Below are 17,277 nucleotides of genomic sequence, written 5' to 3'. Positions count from 1 at the left end.
TCTCTGTGGTACTTTTTGTGGGAAACAGAATGTTTTTTGACAAAAGTATTCGGTGCACAGCCCAGTTCAGAGCTCAGAGCACATCATCGCTCTGGTGCTTGGTGGTGGACACACTCTGCTCCAAGCAGATTGATGTGATTGATCCTCATGGAAAATGAGGTCTTGTTGCAGGTTAAATCCCAAAAATGTGGCAGCTCAGTAATGAGGAGGATTAATACAATGTTGGGAGAGGCTGACACTCTGAATGTGTTTCTGGCAGGAGATTGCAGGGTGAGAGCAGTGAGAGTTCTTGAGGATCTCAGCTGCTCCTGCCCTTTTTTTTTTTTTCATGTTAGAAAGGACTTGATTGCTTCATCCTGCCCTTTTCTCCCCATTCTTTTAAACATAAACTCAAGAATTTGGTGATGGGCTCATTCAGGAGCCCTGAGGACTTGCTGCCCAATTCTACTGATAGGAGTCTCCAGACATTCCTGCCTGCAGGAGGGGATTATTGAGCTCACTTCACAAAACCTACTTTTCCTCCTTTAGCCTTTTTCAAATTATCTAAGAGAGCAGCATTTAAAAAAAGCAATCAGCCATGACACACTTCTGGGGGTTGTATTGAGCAATTCACCAGTGAGGATTTTTGCATGTTAATGCAGGAGGATATTAAATATAATGAAGCGTGAGGAGTGTGTGAAGTCTTTGCTGATAAAAATGCAGTCAGGTGAGGCTTAAATGAATTCAGGCTGAAAATACTTACAAATAATGCTTTGTAAGACCTTCCTAAATAGGATGCTTAGAGGCAGGCAGAAATAATGAACAGGTGCAAAAATAGCCTGGTTGAAGGTGCTGTTATTTTTGGCATTGCTAATTATGGCATTGAGTTAATGATGTCTTGCCGGAATGGCTGAGGGAAGCGCTGGAGCCAGGGGCTGGATGTGGAACCCAGTGGCGTCATCGGGAAGGTGTTTGGGTGCTGTGGGTCTGACGTGAGCTCGGGTGACCCAGTTTTAGCCAAAATGCCCTTTTTTTAAAGTAAGCCCTCTGTGTCCAGGCAGCTGGAGCCATTCCCTGAGGAAAAATGGGGAAGTGGAGCAGGGCTGAAGAGCAGTGACTGAGCCCTGGCCAGCCAGAACTGTCTGCAGAGGAAAAGGTGGGGGATAGAAATTCTTGAAATGCTCGAAATGCTCCCGTTTCCAGCTGTGTTCACCACGGGGCGGGAATGGCCGCCCTGAAGGGAGAAGGAGAAGCCCGAGGGGGAAATGGCGGCTCTGCGGGAGAAGGTCCTGCTGTGAGGGGGAAGTGGCGACACTGAAGGAGCAACGATGACCCTCGGGGAAATGGTGGCCTTGAGGGAGGGAGGACAGCCCTGAGGGGGAAATGGCGGCTCTGAGGGAGGAATGAGAGTCCTCCGAGGGCAACGGCAGCGCTGAGAGAGGAAGGATGACCCTGAGCGGGAAATGGCGTCTGTGACGGACGGGCTGTTGCAGTGAGGGAGAAATGGCGGCCCCGCCGAGGTGCGCGCAGCCAGCGAGGGCACAGCAACAACCCTGAGGGCAAAATGCCGGAGCCCCGCGGCGGCTCCGAGAGCGCGTCCCGCCCGGCCCGGAACGGCGCGGCCCCGGAACCCGCGAGCGGTTCCGCGGGGCCCGGGCGGGGCCTGCGCCGCGCGCACCGTCCCGGCGCCTTCCTGCGGCCGCCGCTCCCGCTCCGCCGCCCCGGCCCGGCCATGCCGCGCCTCCTCCTCCTCCTCCTCCTCCTCTTCCTCCTCGTCCCGCACCGCGGCCGCGCCGCCGCCCCCAGCCCGGGGAACAGCACGGAGCCGCCGCGGGCGGCCGCGGGGAACGAGACGCAGTCGGTGTCGGAGCACGAGCCCGGGCCGAGGCTGTCGGTGGGGTCGGGGCTGCCGGTGCTGAGGCGCGCCGTTTATGTGCTGAGCGCTCTGTCGGGGCTGGCCGCGCTCTACTTCATGCTGCGGGCGTTCCGGTGAGTGCAAGGCGGGCACGGGCACCCGACCGGGGCTGTGTCCGTGTTCTGCCGGTCCCGCTCCCGGTCTTGTCCCCATCCTGGTGTCCCCTGACCCGGGGCTGTGTCCCTGCTGGCCCTAGTTCCCGTTCCCGTTGTCCCGGGCTGTGTCCCAGTTCGTCCCGGTTCCAGGTTTTCTGGCCCGGGGATCTACCCTGCCAGTCGTGGTTCCCCCTGGTCGGGGATGTCACCCTGACTGTCCCGGTCCTGGACCCAGTCCCCCTTGCTTGCGGCAGTGTCCTTGCTTGTCCCGGTTGTCGCGGTCCCTGTCCCCCACGGCTGTGCCCCTGCCCGTCCCGGTCTTGCTCTGGGTCCCCCCGAAGCCGGTCACGGTGTCCCCTGTCCCTTGCCTGCCGCAATCCCGCTCCTAATCCCTGGCTTTGTGCCGATTTTCCCTGAATCCCCCTCCCTCCATCCCTCCTCTGCCAGCCGGGGTTCTGCTTCCCCACGCATCTTTTTGGCAGCGAGTCCAAAACGTTGCTGTAAATCCCTAACACTGTTAATTACCCGAGGTAATTAGCGCTAAACCACCCGCTGGGTGGGGACAGCGGCTCACTCACTGTGCTCTCCCTGTCCCTCAGCCCCAGGTCCGAGGGCCCCAGAAACGAGCCCAAAACTCATTTCAGGTTGAAGAAGCCCCAGAGGAAGAAGTACGGGCTGCTGTCGAGCCAGGACGAGAACATCGAGCTGGGCTCCCTCGACAGTGACGAGGACACCGTGTTTGAAAGCCGGAACCTGAGGCGGTGAGGGAACATTTTGTGTGTTTTTTGTGTTGCTCTTTTCCTCACAAGGGGCTGAGGCTCCTTTCCCAAAGCTGTGGGAGCTCTGGCACAGCTCCTACAAACAGATCTGCATAAATTAAAACGCCTGTGTGTGGTCTCTGTGTTGGCACACGGATTTATCTCGCTTTTCCTCATTTTCTGGCCCGGGAAAGTCTCACTGACAGGGTTATTTGGACACTGCTGTGGGGTCATAGAGCTGTTGGGAGAGGCAGCCCCTGTGCCCAGTCTGGGCCTCCCTGTGTTAGACAGGGAAACAGAAATTCCTGGGTTTTTTTCCTTCAGCTTAGGAATTGCTTCCAACTCATATCACAGTTCAAACTCCCAGTCCCATCAGGATATGCATCCCTGTTTTCCCAGCAAAATTCCTGGTTTGTTTTGGTTTTCTTTTTTCATTTTGGGAATTGCTTCCAGGTCTTGTGGCAGTTCAAACTCCCAGTCTCACAGGGATATCCATTCCTGCTTTCCCAGCAGGATTGTGTTCACATCCCACAAGTTTGATTTCTGGGGAGGTTGTTTTAGGCTGAGGAGGAATGTCACCTTAGCTCCCCCTGATTTTGGGTATCTCCTTTTTTTCCAGATGACTCGGGACCAGCAGCACTGGCTGCCCGGAATGATGGAGGGTCCAATCCCAGTGGAATCTCCAGTACTCAAAGTTTTATATCTGCTTACAGTGACTTACTAACAGTTTGAGCCCTCCCATAGCTGGGGCAGGGGAGAGGGGACCAAACCCGTTTTCTTCACGTGCATTCTTGAGGACATTTCTGGGGAAGGATGGGAACTGTTCACTGCACGGGGAAAGGCTGAGGTAAAGGAGATGCTTCTGGATGATTTTCAGCACCTGAGATCTGAGCTCGAGAGCTGCCCCTGTGCCTCATATCCCTCTCTCCTTGCCCTGGAAACATCAGATTCCTTCTCCAGGCTGATCCTCTTTCCTTCATGCAATATCAGGTTACTTCTTTGGGAAGTGTCTCTGTAATCAGCTTCTGGGAGGAGCTGCGAGAGCTCTGTTACACAAACGGGGGTGGGAGGGTGATAGTTCAGACAGAGAAGCTTTGGGAACGAGTTAAACGAGCTAAATTTTGCAGGTTTGGAAATTACTGGGATAATCCAGGTCGTTCACGGGTTTACAGACGTGTTAACAAATGAAAGGGGCCACAACCCAAAGGAATATTTCTCCAAAAGAGCTACCAAAAGGGCTGGGAATGCCTAGACTCTGCCCCAGCCCCAGTTGTGAGTTCACCAGGGACAGGTGTGACATCTGCCAAGCTCTGGATTTTGTGATACCTGAGGAAGAGCCAGATGTGAGCCAGGGAGTGTCTTGGAGCAGTTGATGACTGGAAAAGGGGGACCCCAACCCCTCTTGGCTGTGATTCAGGGCAGCCCTGGATGACTCTGGAGTTTCATTCCCTTGGCTGGTACTCAGCCAGCATCTTTCCTGCAGCCCATTGTTAGGTGGATATTTGGGATCTGACTGTGTAGGACCAAAGGTGAATGTGTCAGGAGGTGGTTGGTGAGTGGATCTGCTGCTAAGTCAGTGAAAACTGCTCGCCAAGTGCTTCTGTCTGTGGCCTTTCCTTGGAAACTGGCAGCACATCCTTAAATCCCACTGCCCCCCACGCTGGTAGTGCCTTTGGAGAACCCGAGGGATTTGCCCTGCGGGCAGGGAGGGTCCCTGTGGCACCTTTAGGGTGAAAAATAAGGATATCTACCTTTTGGGCGAGTATTTATAATGTCTTTGGCTCCTTTCCTTTGGCTTGCAAACCCCCTGTGGATCAGGGGCAGCGATGACTCTTGGAGAAGGGACAGTGATGTGCTGATCAGGGGGAGGCTGGGGCTGGCAGATGCTGCGGTGTCCCGAGGCAGCTGAGGGAGTGCTGTGATCCTGTGCAAGCAGCCACGTTTGTCTGTTCAGGCCGGGTGAGGTTTCCTGGAGAAATCCCACCCCCGTGGCAGCTCTGTCTCGCATGTGCACAAAGGATTTTAAAATACATACATAGATATATTTTTTTAATAACATTGCCACGTGCACACAGTGCTTGCATGTGCCCTGTTTTCCTGTCGTTTGGATCGTTTAACACCTATTTTGGGTGTTCCCTGCTTGTAGCTGCTGCAGATGGGAGCAGGCAGAGGTTCCATGTGGGAATCGCTGGGATGGCTCCACCCGGCTGCAGCTTCCCTGGGGATCATCGGAGCTCTGTGATCCATGGTCAGGGATCTTTCTTGATCCTGCAGGGCTGCATGTGCTGGTAATTCCCTGGCTCTTTTACTCCCTGTGGAAAGTTGTTTCTTGGGGTGCTCAGCATGATCCCATTTCTCTGGGAAGAATCAGCTGGATCTGGCACTTCCTGCAGTGTGAGCAGTGCCAGGCCAGGGCAGGGGGTTTTGGGGTGGATCCTGCAAATAACAGCAGCTTTGAACACCTCATGTGACATTTCCACAAAGGAGCAGTTCAGGTGTTCCTTCCATTACTCTTTCAGTTCCTCCACGTGTGTTTGATACCCTCGTTTTAGGTCTCTTTGCCTCAGTTGGATCTTCCAGTAGCTTTCCAGTTGTAGTTCTTCAGGCTAAACACGGGAATGCAAATGGACCCGCCCGTGCCTGGTCCTGGGCAGGCTGAGGCCTCACCAGCCACTGCTGCACTTTTCCTTCTCCTGAATAAATCAAGGTGTTGGTGGACGCTCCATGTGCCTGTTGGTCTGCAGGATTCCTGCTCATCCCACCAAAAGGAGCCACTGGACCACGACCTGTAACAGTCACCACCTGTGTGCATCGTGACTGACTACAGCAGTCTGCTCTGAATTAATCCAAAGCCAATTTTCCAAAGTTTACATAATCCCTCTGTTACCTTGGAGTCTTTCTGGGATGCTCTGCTGCTGATACTGGCCTGCCCAAACCGACTGGGCCATCTGCAGGGTTAATGGGATCCATGGGAGCGGGGTGAGATCAGCTCTGGTGGTTTTGTTCTGTGCCTGGGATGGGACCTGCAGCCCTGTGAGTGCTGGGACAGGGGCCTGTGGTGGGAGTCAATAAACAGCACTTGAGCACGTTGTTGTCTGAACTCCCCAAGGAGCAGTTCATGTTTTGCCCTCCTGGAACTGCTGATCTGTCTTTAAACAGCCACTAGCCCTGTATCGATCCATGGTTTTCTTGTCATTGCAGCATCCCCTCCCTTGTACCTGGAACCACTGGAATAAAGCATTCCAGCCCACCCGTCCCTCCCTGCTGTGTGCACGGGCTGCCGAGCTCATGGATTTATGGGGTCCTTTGGGTTTTCCCCTTGCCTTGCTCCTGCTCACAGGGCAGTGACACTGTGCTCCCGAGGCTGCTGCTCGGCTTGTGCCCTGTCTGGAAGTGTCCAAGCCCAGGTTGGATTGAGCGTGCAGCAACCTGGTCTATGGAAGGTGTCCCTGCCCATGGCAGGGGGTGGAATGAGGTGAGCTTTAGGGTCCCTTTCAAACCACTCTGATTCCATGATTCTCCAATCATCTCTGCATTGGTTTCAGTTTTCTGAAGTCTCCTCCTTTCTCCCTGTTCTCACATTAATCCCTTTTGTTGTACAGAAGACCAGATAAGGTCCCTGTGAGGCCAATTCCGGCCTCTCAACAGCAGCAGAACCAAGTTCCGTTTTGCTTATTTGGAAGTGAGGAAGGAGATGCTGTTCCCTGGATCATAGAATCTTGGAATCTCCTGGATTGGAAGGGACCCACAGGGATCATCGAGTCCAGCTCGATGGGGTGCACAGACACCCCAACAATCCCACCCTGTGCATCCCTGGGAGCAGTGTCCAAGCACTCCTGGAGCTCTGGCAGCCTTGGGGCTGGGACCATTCCCTGGGGAGCCTGGGCAGTGCCAGCACCCTTGAGGTGAAGAATCCTCCTAATCTCCAACCCTAAACCTCCCCTGACACAGCTCCAGCCGTTCCCTCAGCTGCTGCCCCTTGTCCCAGAGAGCAGAGATCAGAGCTGCCCCTCCGGAGTCTCCTCCAGGCTGAAATGGGAATGTCCCGGCTCCTCCCTGCAAGGAATTCGTTCCAGAACAAAACCAAAGGCGTTCCTTGACTCATACCTGCTTCTCATCCACTTGTGTGGATCAGTGGCACTGAGAAAACAGAAGCCACGTTCCCCCTGTCCCCCTCTGCCACCCCACCCGTGTCCCCATGTCCTGGCTGCTCATGTCCTGGAGCAGAGAGGGTTTTGTTTGCTCCACAATTTACCCTCGTTACTGGTAGGTTCTGGGGGGCAGCGGGGTCGGGGCACACCGGGAGCTGGGGCACGGGGGATCCCTGTAGGTGGCACTCACAGACCAGACTTGAAGCTGCCAGGGCACTGCCGGCACCTGGGGAAGCTGCAAATAAATCCTGGTGCCTTGAAAGGCACATCTGCTTCCTCCAGCAGCTGTCTGGGATGAGCTGGAAGTGCCCTTTGGGGGCTGTGTCTGCCTTGGCGTTGGGGTGGGGGAGCAGCAGGTTTTGGGGGGGCTTCTGGGGAGCTGTTGGGGTTTGTCTCTCAGGGGAGTGTCTCTCTCAGGAGCAGGGGAGGGTCTTACCCTGGCTCCACTTGAACCAGGTTCCACCTGGCCCTGTCAGGACTTGTTTGGGAAAGATTTGTATGATTCTGGGCCTGACAAGGTTTTGGGATGCCCTGGTTTGATGGAGTGATGCCACTGGCTCCAGCACAGACATGAACAGCAGCACCCTGGGGGCACCCCGCCTTTCCTGGGCCAAATTAACTGCAGTGCTAATGAACTAACAGAGAGTATTCCCCCGCGCAGCAACATGGGCACGACACCATCACCCTGCCCATATAGATTGGATATGAGGGAAAATTCCTTCCCCAAAAGGAAGGGATCCAGCCTGGCACAGGCTGCCCAGGACAGTAGTGGTGTCACCATCCCTGGAAGTGTTCAGAAAACCCCTGGGTGTGGCACCTGGGGACGTGGTTTAATGGTGCCCTTGGCAGTGCTGGGGGAATAGTTGGACTTCATGATCTTAGGGGTCTTTTCCAATCTAAAAAAATTCCATGATTCTGTGCTTTCAAGCTCTGTGTGCAGTGCTGGGAGCTGCCACAGGATGTGAACCAAGTGCTTGTTCCTTTTCAGGCTCAGGGGGCTGTTACCCCAATTAGCACTAATTGCTGTGGCCCGTGGTGCTGGACCAGCTGCAGCTGTGCTGTCCTCCCCTCATCCCTGTTCCCTGCTCTGTGCCATCGCCTCTTCCTGAGCTCTCAATGGGGATAGGCTCCGGCTGGTGCTGGCTGGGATTCCAGTCACAAACACAAGCTGGCGGCATGGATCTGCTTGGAATTTATTTTAAACTCGAGGTAAAGTGCTCTTGATGCTTTGGATGCAAATTTCCTTCCCTGGAATGGGAGCTGCGGGGCCGGTGGAGTGCCAGGGAGCTCTTTTGATTCCAGAGCCTGTTTGCTGCTGCGGCTCCTCACGCCGCGCTCCGTGGAGTGCGAAATCACCTCTGCGGCACAGCCCGGGGAGGGAGCACTGCCGGCACACAGAGCTCTTCCCTCTTCTCTGTCCCCTGGTTTTAATGAGGGTTTGTGTCTAAAGCTGGGAGCTTTTCGATTTTGGTGGTTTTTTTTTTTCTTTTTTTTTTTTTTTTTTTTTTTTTTTTGGTAATTTTGTGTGTGACAGCAGTCTCTGTGTGATTTTTCTGGTCACTGTGTGGGAGAAGAGATGGTCCAAGTCCCTCCAGCCCCCCAAGGAGGAAAAAGAGAAAAATATAGACTAGGTAAAGGATGCTCCATTCATGGATTTTGGAGTTCTTTGTTACTGGATTTTTCCAGTACCAAATGAACCTTGGGGTTTTTTAGCTGGCATTAACCAAGGCCAGGTTGGATGGGGTTTGGAACAACCTGATCTAGTGGAAGGCATCCCTGCCATGGCAGGAGGTGGAAATGATTGATCTTTAAGGTCCTTCCAACCCAAACTATCCTGGGATTATTGCCATGGGCAGCTCTGGGTCACGGATTGTCCCCATAAACCCGCTGGGCTCTCGGTCCCACTGGGGCCAAGCCCTGGGCGGGTGACCAGATGAGCGTGGTCAGGGGAAGGTGTCACAAGTTTTGTCCCATTTATTTCTCATACACTCACTGGGTGGCTCTGGGTACTTTGGGGTGACTTTTGATGGCTCTTGGAATTTCCCCACAAATGTTTTCAACTGCACTCACAATTCTCCTGTGTCTGGGGCTCATTGTGGGCAGGGGCTGGGTGGTCTTCCTCACCTTCATTCCATGGACATTGGCATTCCAAAATGTGTCTCTAGGTTGGTGTGGAATTGGGTGGCACATTTGGAAGGAAACTGGGAATGTTTCAAAACCTGCTGCAGAGTCTCTGATGTCTCTTCTGTTCCACTCAACAAAGCACCTCTACACAACAAGCAGATTTTCCTGTATCAGAAATTACCTTTACTTAGTTGGCTTTTTGTCTAAATCCTCCTTCTGATCTTTATTTTTTCCCTTCCATCATGGAAAGGTGAATGGAAGTGGCACTTCAGCCACCAAAGCCTTTCCTTTAGAATCGCTGCTTGTTTTTTGTTTTAAACATTTTCTAAGGGGGCTTTGCAGGGGAGGAGGAAGGAGCGTCCGCTTTTCAAGTGACTCTGGGGAATAAAAGTATAAAGGACAGGAATGATCAGAACTGTGCTGGCAACAGAACAATATTTTATTTTTGAGTACCAGAGCTAATTGGAGAAGGAATTCACGTGACAATTTTTGCAATCTAAGGATAAGTAAACATGAAAGGGGCTCTGTGCTTCTGAATGTGCAATTGCTGTGGGAAGAGGGGGGAACAGCCCAAAAATTAAATTGGAGATGATGTCTTGGATGTTACAATCCCATGTTTGCTTCTCATGATGCTGGATCAAAGTCACGAGCCAAAGCTCATGTCCAGGGATACCTGTTGGAAGGATGGAACTCCCATGCACCCATGGGCTGGAATTGCCAGAAAAAGAGGATTTTAGGTCTGATTTGCTAGAAGCACTTCCACGGGTTGTGGGATTGGTGTGGATCTGAATAGATCCTGTTTCAGCAGGGCTTGGAGAGCCCCTGCCCATGGAGAGGTGTTTGTAGAGAATTACCAGCTGCTGTACTTAACATGGCATGTGGGGAATATGGGGGTGATGGGTTAGAGCAGCTCACCAGGGGGTGGAACAAGGACTGGGAGTTCCCCTCCCATCCAGACCATGCTGGGATTTTGTGGTCACCCTATACCTGGGTGGTTCCTGGTGTGAAGAGGTTCATTGTGGTTCCTGGGTGTGAAGAGGTTCGTGATGTCACATCCAGTGCTGGGAAATGGAACTGAAATGGCTCTGAACTGGTGTGTGGGCAACCTCCTCATTCCCTCTCCCATTGGAAATGTCTCCCAGTGCCGGTGTGATTCCCTCCTGCCATGCTGGAATCCCTAGGAATTGCTGTTGGCAGCACCTGGACGTCCTCAAAATGCTTCCATGTGCCACATAATTCAGAGCCTGGAAATGGAGGTGTTGAGATTTCAGGTTTGCAGACAGAAGAGTCCATTCCAGGGTTATGCTCAGCCCCTGCAGAATACCAGGAGGTTTGTCCTGCTCCGTGTGAGGTGAAGGCAGAAGGTTTCCCTGGAGAGGCTCCAGCCCCTCCCTGGAGCATTCACTCTGCCCCACTGCACTGCTGTTACATTCAGGTGGTTAATTACTCTCGCTCTTTAAAAGAATAAAACCTATGTACTTAAAATAATCCCAATTATTTCATTGTTCAGCCCGAGCTGAGCCCAGCCACCCCCGCTCCTGCAGAACTGCTAGAAAGGCTGCTCCTGACAGGGAAAAACTGATGGGCATTAATGCTGTGAGCAGCAGCTGAGGGGATTGAGGCTTTGGGGGGGCCATGGTGCTGCTCTACCTGCAACCCCCAGGTGCCTCTCCAGGACATCCCAAGGATCATCAAGTCCAATTCCAGCTGATGTATGGCAGGGCCTGTTGCAGTAGGAGAAGGAGTGATGGTTTTAAACCAAAAAAGCCGATTTAGACTGGATAAAAGGAGGATGTTCTTCTCCGTGAGGTGGAGAGGCTCTGATACAGGTTGCCCAGAGAAGCTGTGGCTGCCCCACCCCTGGAAATCTTCAAGGCTGGGCTGGACAGGGTTTGGAGCAACCTGGAATAGTGGAAGGTGTCCCTGCCCATGGCAGAAGGTGGAACTGAATGATTTTTAAGGTCCCTTCCCACCCAAACCATTCCAGTGTTCCGTGACGTTGCTGAAACCCAGGCTGGCAGCACAGGGCTGGCTCTGCCTGCTGAGGACACCCTGGAGGAGCAGCTCCTGAGGGGATGTTCTCCTGGAGGGATGGAGGGATGGCTAGGGGAGGCCTCATCCTACAAAGGGGACCCTCAAAGCAGCCGAGCAGGATCGTGGCAGTGCTTCCATCTCCGTGTGCGCCGGAGGCACAGCAGGACCTCGGGCACGGTGCCTCAGACTCGCTCGTGCCAGGGTATATTGCTGTATTTTGATCCTTTTTCTTGCCAGTGTTATTTTAATCCGCTTTTCTCTCACATCAAACTCCTCTTTCTGCAGAACACAGAGAGGCATCAGGTTTGTGCCCTTTGTGATTGGTAGCAAAGGGCTGTGATAGCGCGTTTTTCCTTTAGAACTGGAGGTTTTATCCCTGTGATAACTTTAGCTGCGCCACAGTCATCATTTGGGCTTCTCAACTGGCTCGGATGAGTGCAGGGAAAATGCTTCCCACATTTATTAGAGGAAGAGAGGGGCTGAGTGTTCTTCAGAAGGTTCCCACTCCTGTCACCCAGGAGTTACCCGGTGGCTCAGGTGGGTTTGGAAAGCAGCTGAGTTCAACCGAGATCACCTTCTGCCTCCATCTGAGGTGGGCTGTGGCTTTATCAGACTTCAGATCAAGGTGTTGGTTGGCACCACTTCCAGGGTGGATGATCGCCAGGAGCAGCCTGGTTTTCCTGGGAGCTGCACAGTCAGAGGAAGCCCTTTTCCTCCAAAGCCTGTGTTTCCTACATAGAAAATAACATGTAGAGAATGTTTTTTTTTTCCAAATGAAGGAAGGATTAAGGCACAGCAAGAGCTGATTTGCCAAAGGGCACCCGGGGATGTGGTGATGGATCAGAGATGGAAGCGGAATCCTCAGCTCAGTCCGCACCTGCCCCACCACCCTTTTCCTTCCCTGCTCCCTGGCTGCCCAGGTCTTATGGGATAACCAGGACTTGGATTTCCATCCTCTTAAAAGAGGCAATTTAAGGAGCTTTCCAGGGGAGCAGAGCTGCAGGTCACCTCCTTGCTGCTGAAGATGTTTTTCTCCGGCTTTATCCATCCTCGCGCTCCTTCAGAGCCTCTTTACTCTCCTCCTTTCCCAGCGCTCAGAGCCATTTTCCCAGCTTCAAAAGGTTTCCTAATTACCCTAATGAGGTCAGGAGAGACCAAACACTTCTGTGACTTAAAGAAGGGGTAGGAAGGGCTTGGGAGGGGGGAAGTATCCGGACTGGTGCCTGAATGAGGTGTCGCGGGAAGGCAGCATCTCCCCCTCCGCACGTTCCCCCCACCTTCCCATCTCCAACAGAAGGAAAAAAAAAATTGAAAAAAAGGGAAATGTGGACAGAAGGTCTCAAATGTATCAAACAGCTTTTAAAAAGAAATTCCTTTTGCCTGTCAAAAGAACAAACAGATACACCAAAAACTGTCAGAATTAGTGTTGGAGTAATTGCAGCAGCTCTCCAAGGTTAATGCTCCATTAACGAGCAGCTCTCACGCAGCTAAAAGCCAGGACGAGACAGGTTGTCAAAGGCTTCCAGGAGATTAAAGCGCTGCGTTCCCAGCCAAACTCTCCCGTGGATGTTGTTTGGGAGGGAGGGAAGGGGGGTGTTTGTGGGGTGGAAGCATCACGAGCCGTGGCGTTGGCGGAGAAGCGCGACCCAGAGCCCAGGGATGGTTTCCAGGCCTTGGTGAGGTCGCTGCCCCTGGGGCCTCACTCGGTTTTAAACACTCCAGGAATTTTTCAGCATCTTTGGGCCGAGGTTTAAATGTGTCCTGAGGGCAGCCTCGGGTGTGTGGGATCTCTTCTGGTTGCCAAGAAGACTGGGGCCAGGGTGAGTGGGATGGTGGGGGCTCTGACACCTCAGGAATTAATCCTGCCTAGGTTTCAGCCAGCCCAGGCGATTCCTTGTGATCCCAGCATAATTTGGAATGGGATTGGGGTCTGATTTAATCTTCAGGCCAGTGCAAGACTAATTTAAATAGAACTGACCTTGACTGTTCTTTTGTAGAAGAAAGGAAAACCATTCCAAACTTCCAGTGAGGAAGCATCACCCAGAGGCATGTGATCCAGCAGTGACAGAGCCGGCAGCAGCTTTGGGATCATCTTCCCAGGGGGATCTGGGTGTTCAGCACCTTCCAGCACAGCACTGACTGCTCATGGTGGATGCGGCTCTGAGCTCAGGGTTTTGGAAAGCAGAGCTTTACAGGAGTGTCGTTCCCTGGCAAACGTGAGATTTTGGGATTGTCCTGTGGAGGGCTTGGAGTTGGACATTATGATCCCTGTGTATCCCTTCCAACTCAGGATATTCTGAGATCCTGTGATTCTAAGGTGCGTTTTGAGTGGGAAGAGGCAATTACATTCCACAACCTTGGAAATGTGGTGCTGAGGGCCACCCTGGGCCATTTCCATCCCAACTTCTCTGTGTGTGAACAAATCCCCTCTCAAAAGGTGCCAGTGGCTTCCTGCTGCTCCTTGTGATCCCGTGTCCTGTGTCCAGGCTGTGGCTGGTCACAATTTCACTATGGGGTGTGTTGGACATCCCTGCCAGGATCAGGACTTTGTTCCACGGCCACTCCTTGGGGATGTGGGAGCCGTTCCCACGCCCCAGTGCAGCAGCCTGGGCTGAAAAGGCTGGTGAGGGAATGGAAAAAGAGAGGAAAATAATCTAAGTGGTGAGGCTGAGCCTTGTGAAGGGGCTGGTGGAGAGCAGGGGGGTCCCACAATGCCAGACTCATCTGGGGTGACACTTTGGAGATGTGGCTCCAGCAGCAGGGACACAACGTTCCCTCGGCCCCTGGAAGCAGCTGCACCCCCATAATGTGGGACTGAGGCCCTGAGCCTTGGATGCACTGTGGGATCTGCAGGATAGCGGGTCAGTTTTGGGTAGTGAATGGCTGGGAGTTCTCAAGGGAGGTGTGAGAGGCCTTTGGAAGGAGCAGCCATGGGCAGGGGAGATGAACAATGCCACGATTAGGGAATTAAACCTTTCCTGTGCTTCTCTTTCCCCACCCTGATATAATTTGTAACGATCAGACCTGGGGTGCAGCAGGACCAGACGGGGTGAGTCGTCTCTACAAGAGCAAAACAAGCTCCTGCCCAGCCCCTGCCTCTTCATTAAGTCAATTTGCATTCCTAATCTCCATTTTCCGTTATTATTTTCCCCCTTGTGCGGAGTGCGGGAGATTTGCATAAAGTTCCTTTTTTCTTGTTTTTGTTCACGCTCAAGGTCAGAGACTCGGTGAGACACTGACGAAAACAATCCCCTCCTCACCCTCCTTTAATTCTTTGCAGAAACATGTCCTGGGGATTTTAACATAACAATTGCTGGGGAAGGAAGGGGGGACCCCGCACGGAGCCCTTGGTGGGGGGAACCTAAATGGAGGAGACCCCAACAGAGCCCTTTCTCCCTTTCTGTGCTGGAAACGAGCTGCCCAAAGGAGAGATGCAAATCCATGACAAGGGAAGGGGGAGATAGATCTGGGAGCAGCACCAGTCGTGCCTCATCCTGCTGAAATGGGAGAGCTGGTCCAGCTCTCTCGGAGCCATGGCTGGAGCAGAGCCTGTGCCAAGCCCTCTCCGAGCTGGGAGCACCAACCAGCACACCCAGGTCCTGTGCCCTGGCCAGGGCTCCTGTTTGGTTCCTCCAGCTCCATGTGTTCACAGGGAATGGTGCTTCCCAGGGACGGTTCTCCAGCTTATCCTCTTTCTTGTCTGGAATCCTTTGAATTGAGGGATGCCCTGTTTAGTGATGCTTGGGACACCCTGGGCCCTTGCAGTAGTGGGAGTGGGAGCTCTGGGGTTAATTTCTGAGCTTGGGAAGGGGTGGTGATCTCTCAGAGGGAGCCCCAAATCCTCTCCTTCCTGCTGTGATGCTTCACAATGTTCCTCATGGTTCCCATAGGGAGCAGGGCTGGGTGAGGGGCCTCAGGCATCTCTCCTACCTCCAGGTTTTGGGACAAGGACAGCAGCCCCTCCTAAGGAATCCAGTTTCCCTGTGGGTGGTTAAAGGAAGAAGGAAAAACTCTCAGCCAGCTGCTGAGGGGCTCATGTGGAGCAGCCCTTTCCCCTCCATGGAACAGTCAGGTTTCTGATTTCCAGATTTTTCCTGATTTTCCCAGATCTGGCACTGCATTCAGAGCCTGGGATGGAGCACAGGGGACACCTGAGCTCTGCATGTGCCCAATGGGTTCTGAACCTCTTAAAAGGGGGAAAATCCCTTTTTAGCCCTGGGGTGTTTGCAGGTTTCTGCTGGATATGGGAAGGAGGGAGTGAGGAATTGGCTCCTTTTCATGTGCTCAAGCTGTGATGGTTTTAACGTGTCTAAATCATGCAAATCCCGGGGTTTGGGCATGTCTGAGGCATCCTGGGGGGCTGGTGAGTGACTGGATGGTGGCAGATGGTGGCTTGGGAAGGTGGTGGCCCAGCTGCTCCCAAGTGACCTGGATGGGAACGGGGAGGGATTGGCTTTAGGAGCAGAGGAATGTTGGATGGCCAGGCTGATGACGGGGCTGGCAAGAGCTGGGAGATGGGTTTTGTCTGGTGCTGTGAGCACAGAAATATGTCTTATTTCCCAGAACTGGGAGGTGCTTTTTTCCCGAGGATGCTCCAGGGCTCTCAGCTCCCGTGATGTGAGTGTTTTCATGCCCCTTTAATGCTTCACTAAACAGTTTGAGCTGCCGCCTCTTAATGCCCCAGCAAAGCACTGAATGCTCCGGAGCGGAAAGAGCAGCAAGGAAGGAGGGTGATGGAAAAGAGAAGAAAAGAGGCTGTGAGGAGACACAAAACCAGGGAGAAGTCACCTTTTCCCTTTCACATTCCTGGTCCTTGCTGTTGTGAAGGCAGCTGGATGCTGAGGGTCCCCCCAGCTTCTGCTGCTCCTCCAGGGAAGAGCTGGGCTTTGCTCGCCCTCTCCCTGCCCTTCCTGGGCTCTGTCCCACACCAATGGGCACATGGGGGGGATGAAGCTGGTCCCTGGGCCGCAGGAGGGGACACTGACAGACAGATATTTGGAGCCTGTCAGGATTCTCCTGACCTCTGGCTCCCCTGGTGAGCTGACATCCATCGGACTGGTGCCCTGCAGCCCACGCTGGTGATCCCAGCCCGCTGTCCTCAGCAGGTGTGTGCTTCCCAAAGCTTGGGAGAGGCCAAGGACGGGGGGAAAAATAAAAAAAATTCGAGTTTTAACCCACCCAAGGGAAGTTTGGCCTCCTCCCGCCCTGCTCCAGGGGGAGCCGCCGGCTTTCCTGCTCTTAATTCAAGTCATTGCATCCCCTGCACTCCGTGTGCCCTCCCCGGCACCGCCTGCCCTGCAGTTTGATCCGTAAGTACCAAAGGTACCGCCTCGGGCTGCGACATCGGCATCCTCGGTCGCCATAGGAACGGGAGCCGGGAGTCCCCTGTGCCCGCTCCCCCGGGGCCCAGCTCCGGGGGCTGAGCTCCAGCGAGCCTCTGAAGCTGGGCTGCTGAAGGCCGGGGGGAGCGGGCTGTGCCAGCCTGGGAGGGAGCGGGAGCAGCCGCCGAGCCCCGGAGCACAAAGACAGAGGTTATTGGTGTCAAAGAACTCGCAGCTCCAAGGCTGAGCCGCGGCTACAGCTGCTCTTAGCAGAGGGGAGTGCAAACCGGGAGGAGGGAAGGGGAGAGCTGGGAGCTGGAGCCAATTATTGCCAGGGGGATGGGAGGAAGAGGAGGAAGGTGATGGAGATGTCAGCGGTGGGGAGGGCAGGGGGGAGGATGAGGCTCAGGGCTGGGTTCATTACTGATCATGCAATCATTGAATATCCTGGGGGGAAGGGATCCACAAGGATCATCGAGGCCAGGTCCTGGGGATGTGTTATAAGACCTATTGTGATAGGACAGGGGTGATGGTTTTAAACTAAAATAGGGTGGATTTAGACAAGGTGTAAGGAATAAATTTGTCCCTTTGAGGGTGGGCAGGCCTGGCACAAATTGCCCAGAGCAGCTGTGGCTGCCCCATCCCTGGAAGTGTCCAGGGCCAGGTTGGACAGGGCTTCGAGCAACCTGGGAGAGTGGAAGGTGTCCCACCCATGGCAGGGGGTGGGACTGGGTGATTTTTAAGGTCCTTCCCACCCAAATCATCCTGTGATTTTGTGAGTCATGGAATCATTTAGGTTGGAAAAGACCTTTAGGATCTGTGCCCCTCTCCACACAGCTGCTGTCCCCAATGTTTGGGAGTTCAAGCAGGCCTGGGGGTTTGAGCCTTGGCTGTGGCTAA

General features: G+C 53.7%; 2 protein-coding genes across 2 annotated transcripts in view; both read left to right on the top strand.

Annotated features, from left to right (window-relative positions):
- Nucleotides 1–1,609: 1,609 nt before the first annotated feature.
- FAM174C (family with sequence similarity 174 member C) lies at nucleotides 1,610–2,754 on the top strand. The gene is made up of 2 exons (XM_053999548.1): nucleotides 1,610–1,968; nucleotides 2,589–2,754. Exons 1-2 carry the CDS (start codon nucleotides 1,712–1,714, stop codon nucleotides 2,752–2,754), a joined length of 423 nt encoding a protein of 140 aa, XP_053855523.1. The 5' UTR covers nucleotides 1,610–1,711.
- A 10,316-nt stretch (nucleotides 2,755–13,070) lies between these two features.
- Nucleotides 13,071–17,277, top strand: part of EFNA2 (ephrin A2) — a 50,442-nt gene continuing 46,235 nt past the window's right edge. The window contains exon 1 of the mRNA XM_053999523.1: nucleotides 13,071–13,272. Within this exon, the coding sequence (XP_053855498.1) occupies nucleotides 13,202–13,272 (71 nt within the window). The 5' untranslated portion in view covers nucleotides 13,071–13,201. The remainder of the gene's footprint in view (nucleotides 13,273–17,277) is intronic.

This window comes from Vidua macroura, chromosome 26, assembly GCF_024509145.1.
Source record: "Vidua macroura isolate BioBank_ID:100142 chromosome 26, ASM2450914v1, whole genome shotgun sequence".
In the NCBI taxonomy this organism is placed as follows: Eukaryota; Metazoa; Chordata; class Aves; order Passeriformes; family Viduidae; genus Vidua; species Vidua macroura.
This window is presented reverse-complemented; position numbering and strand designations above follow the sequence as displayed.

Bases quoted from the DNA above. Each gene is read 5' to 3' on its own strand.
- FAM174C (XM_053999548.1), top strand. From the start codon at position 1,712: ATGCCGCGCCTCCTCCTCCTCCTCCTCCTCCTCTTCCTCCTCGTCCCG. The intron at 1,969-2,588 runs GTGAGTGCAAGG...CCTGTCCCTCAG, and splicing joins TTCATGCTGCGGGCGTTCCG to CCCCAGGTCCGAGGGCCCCA.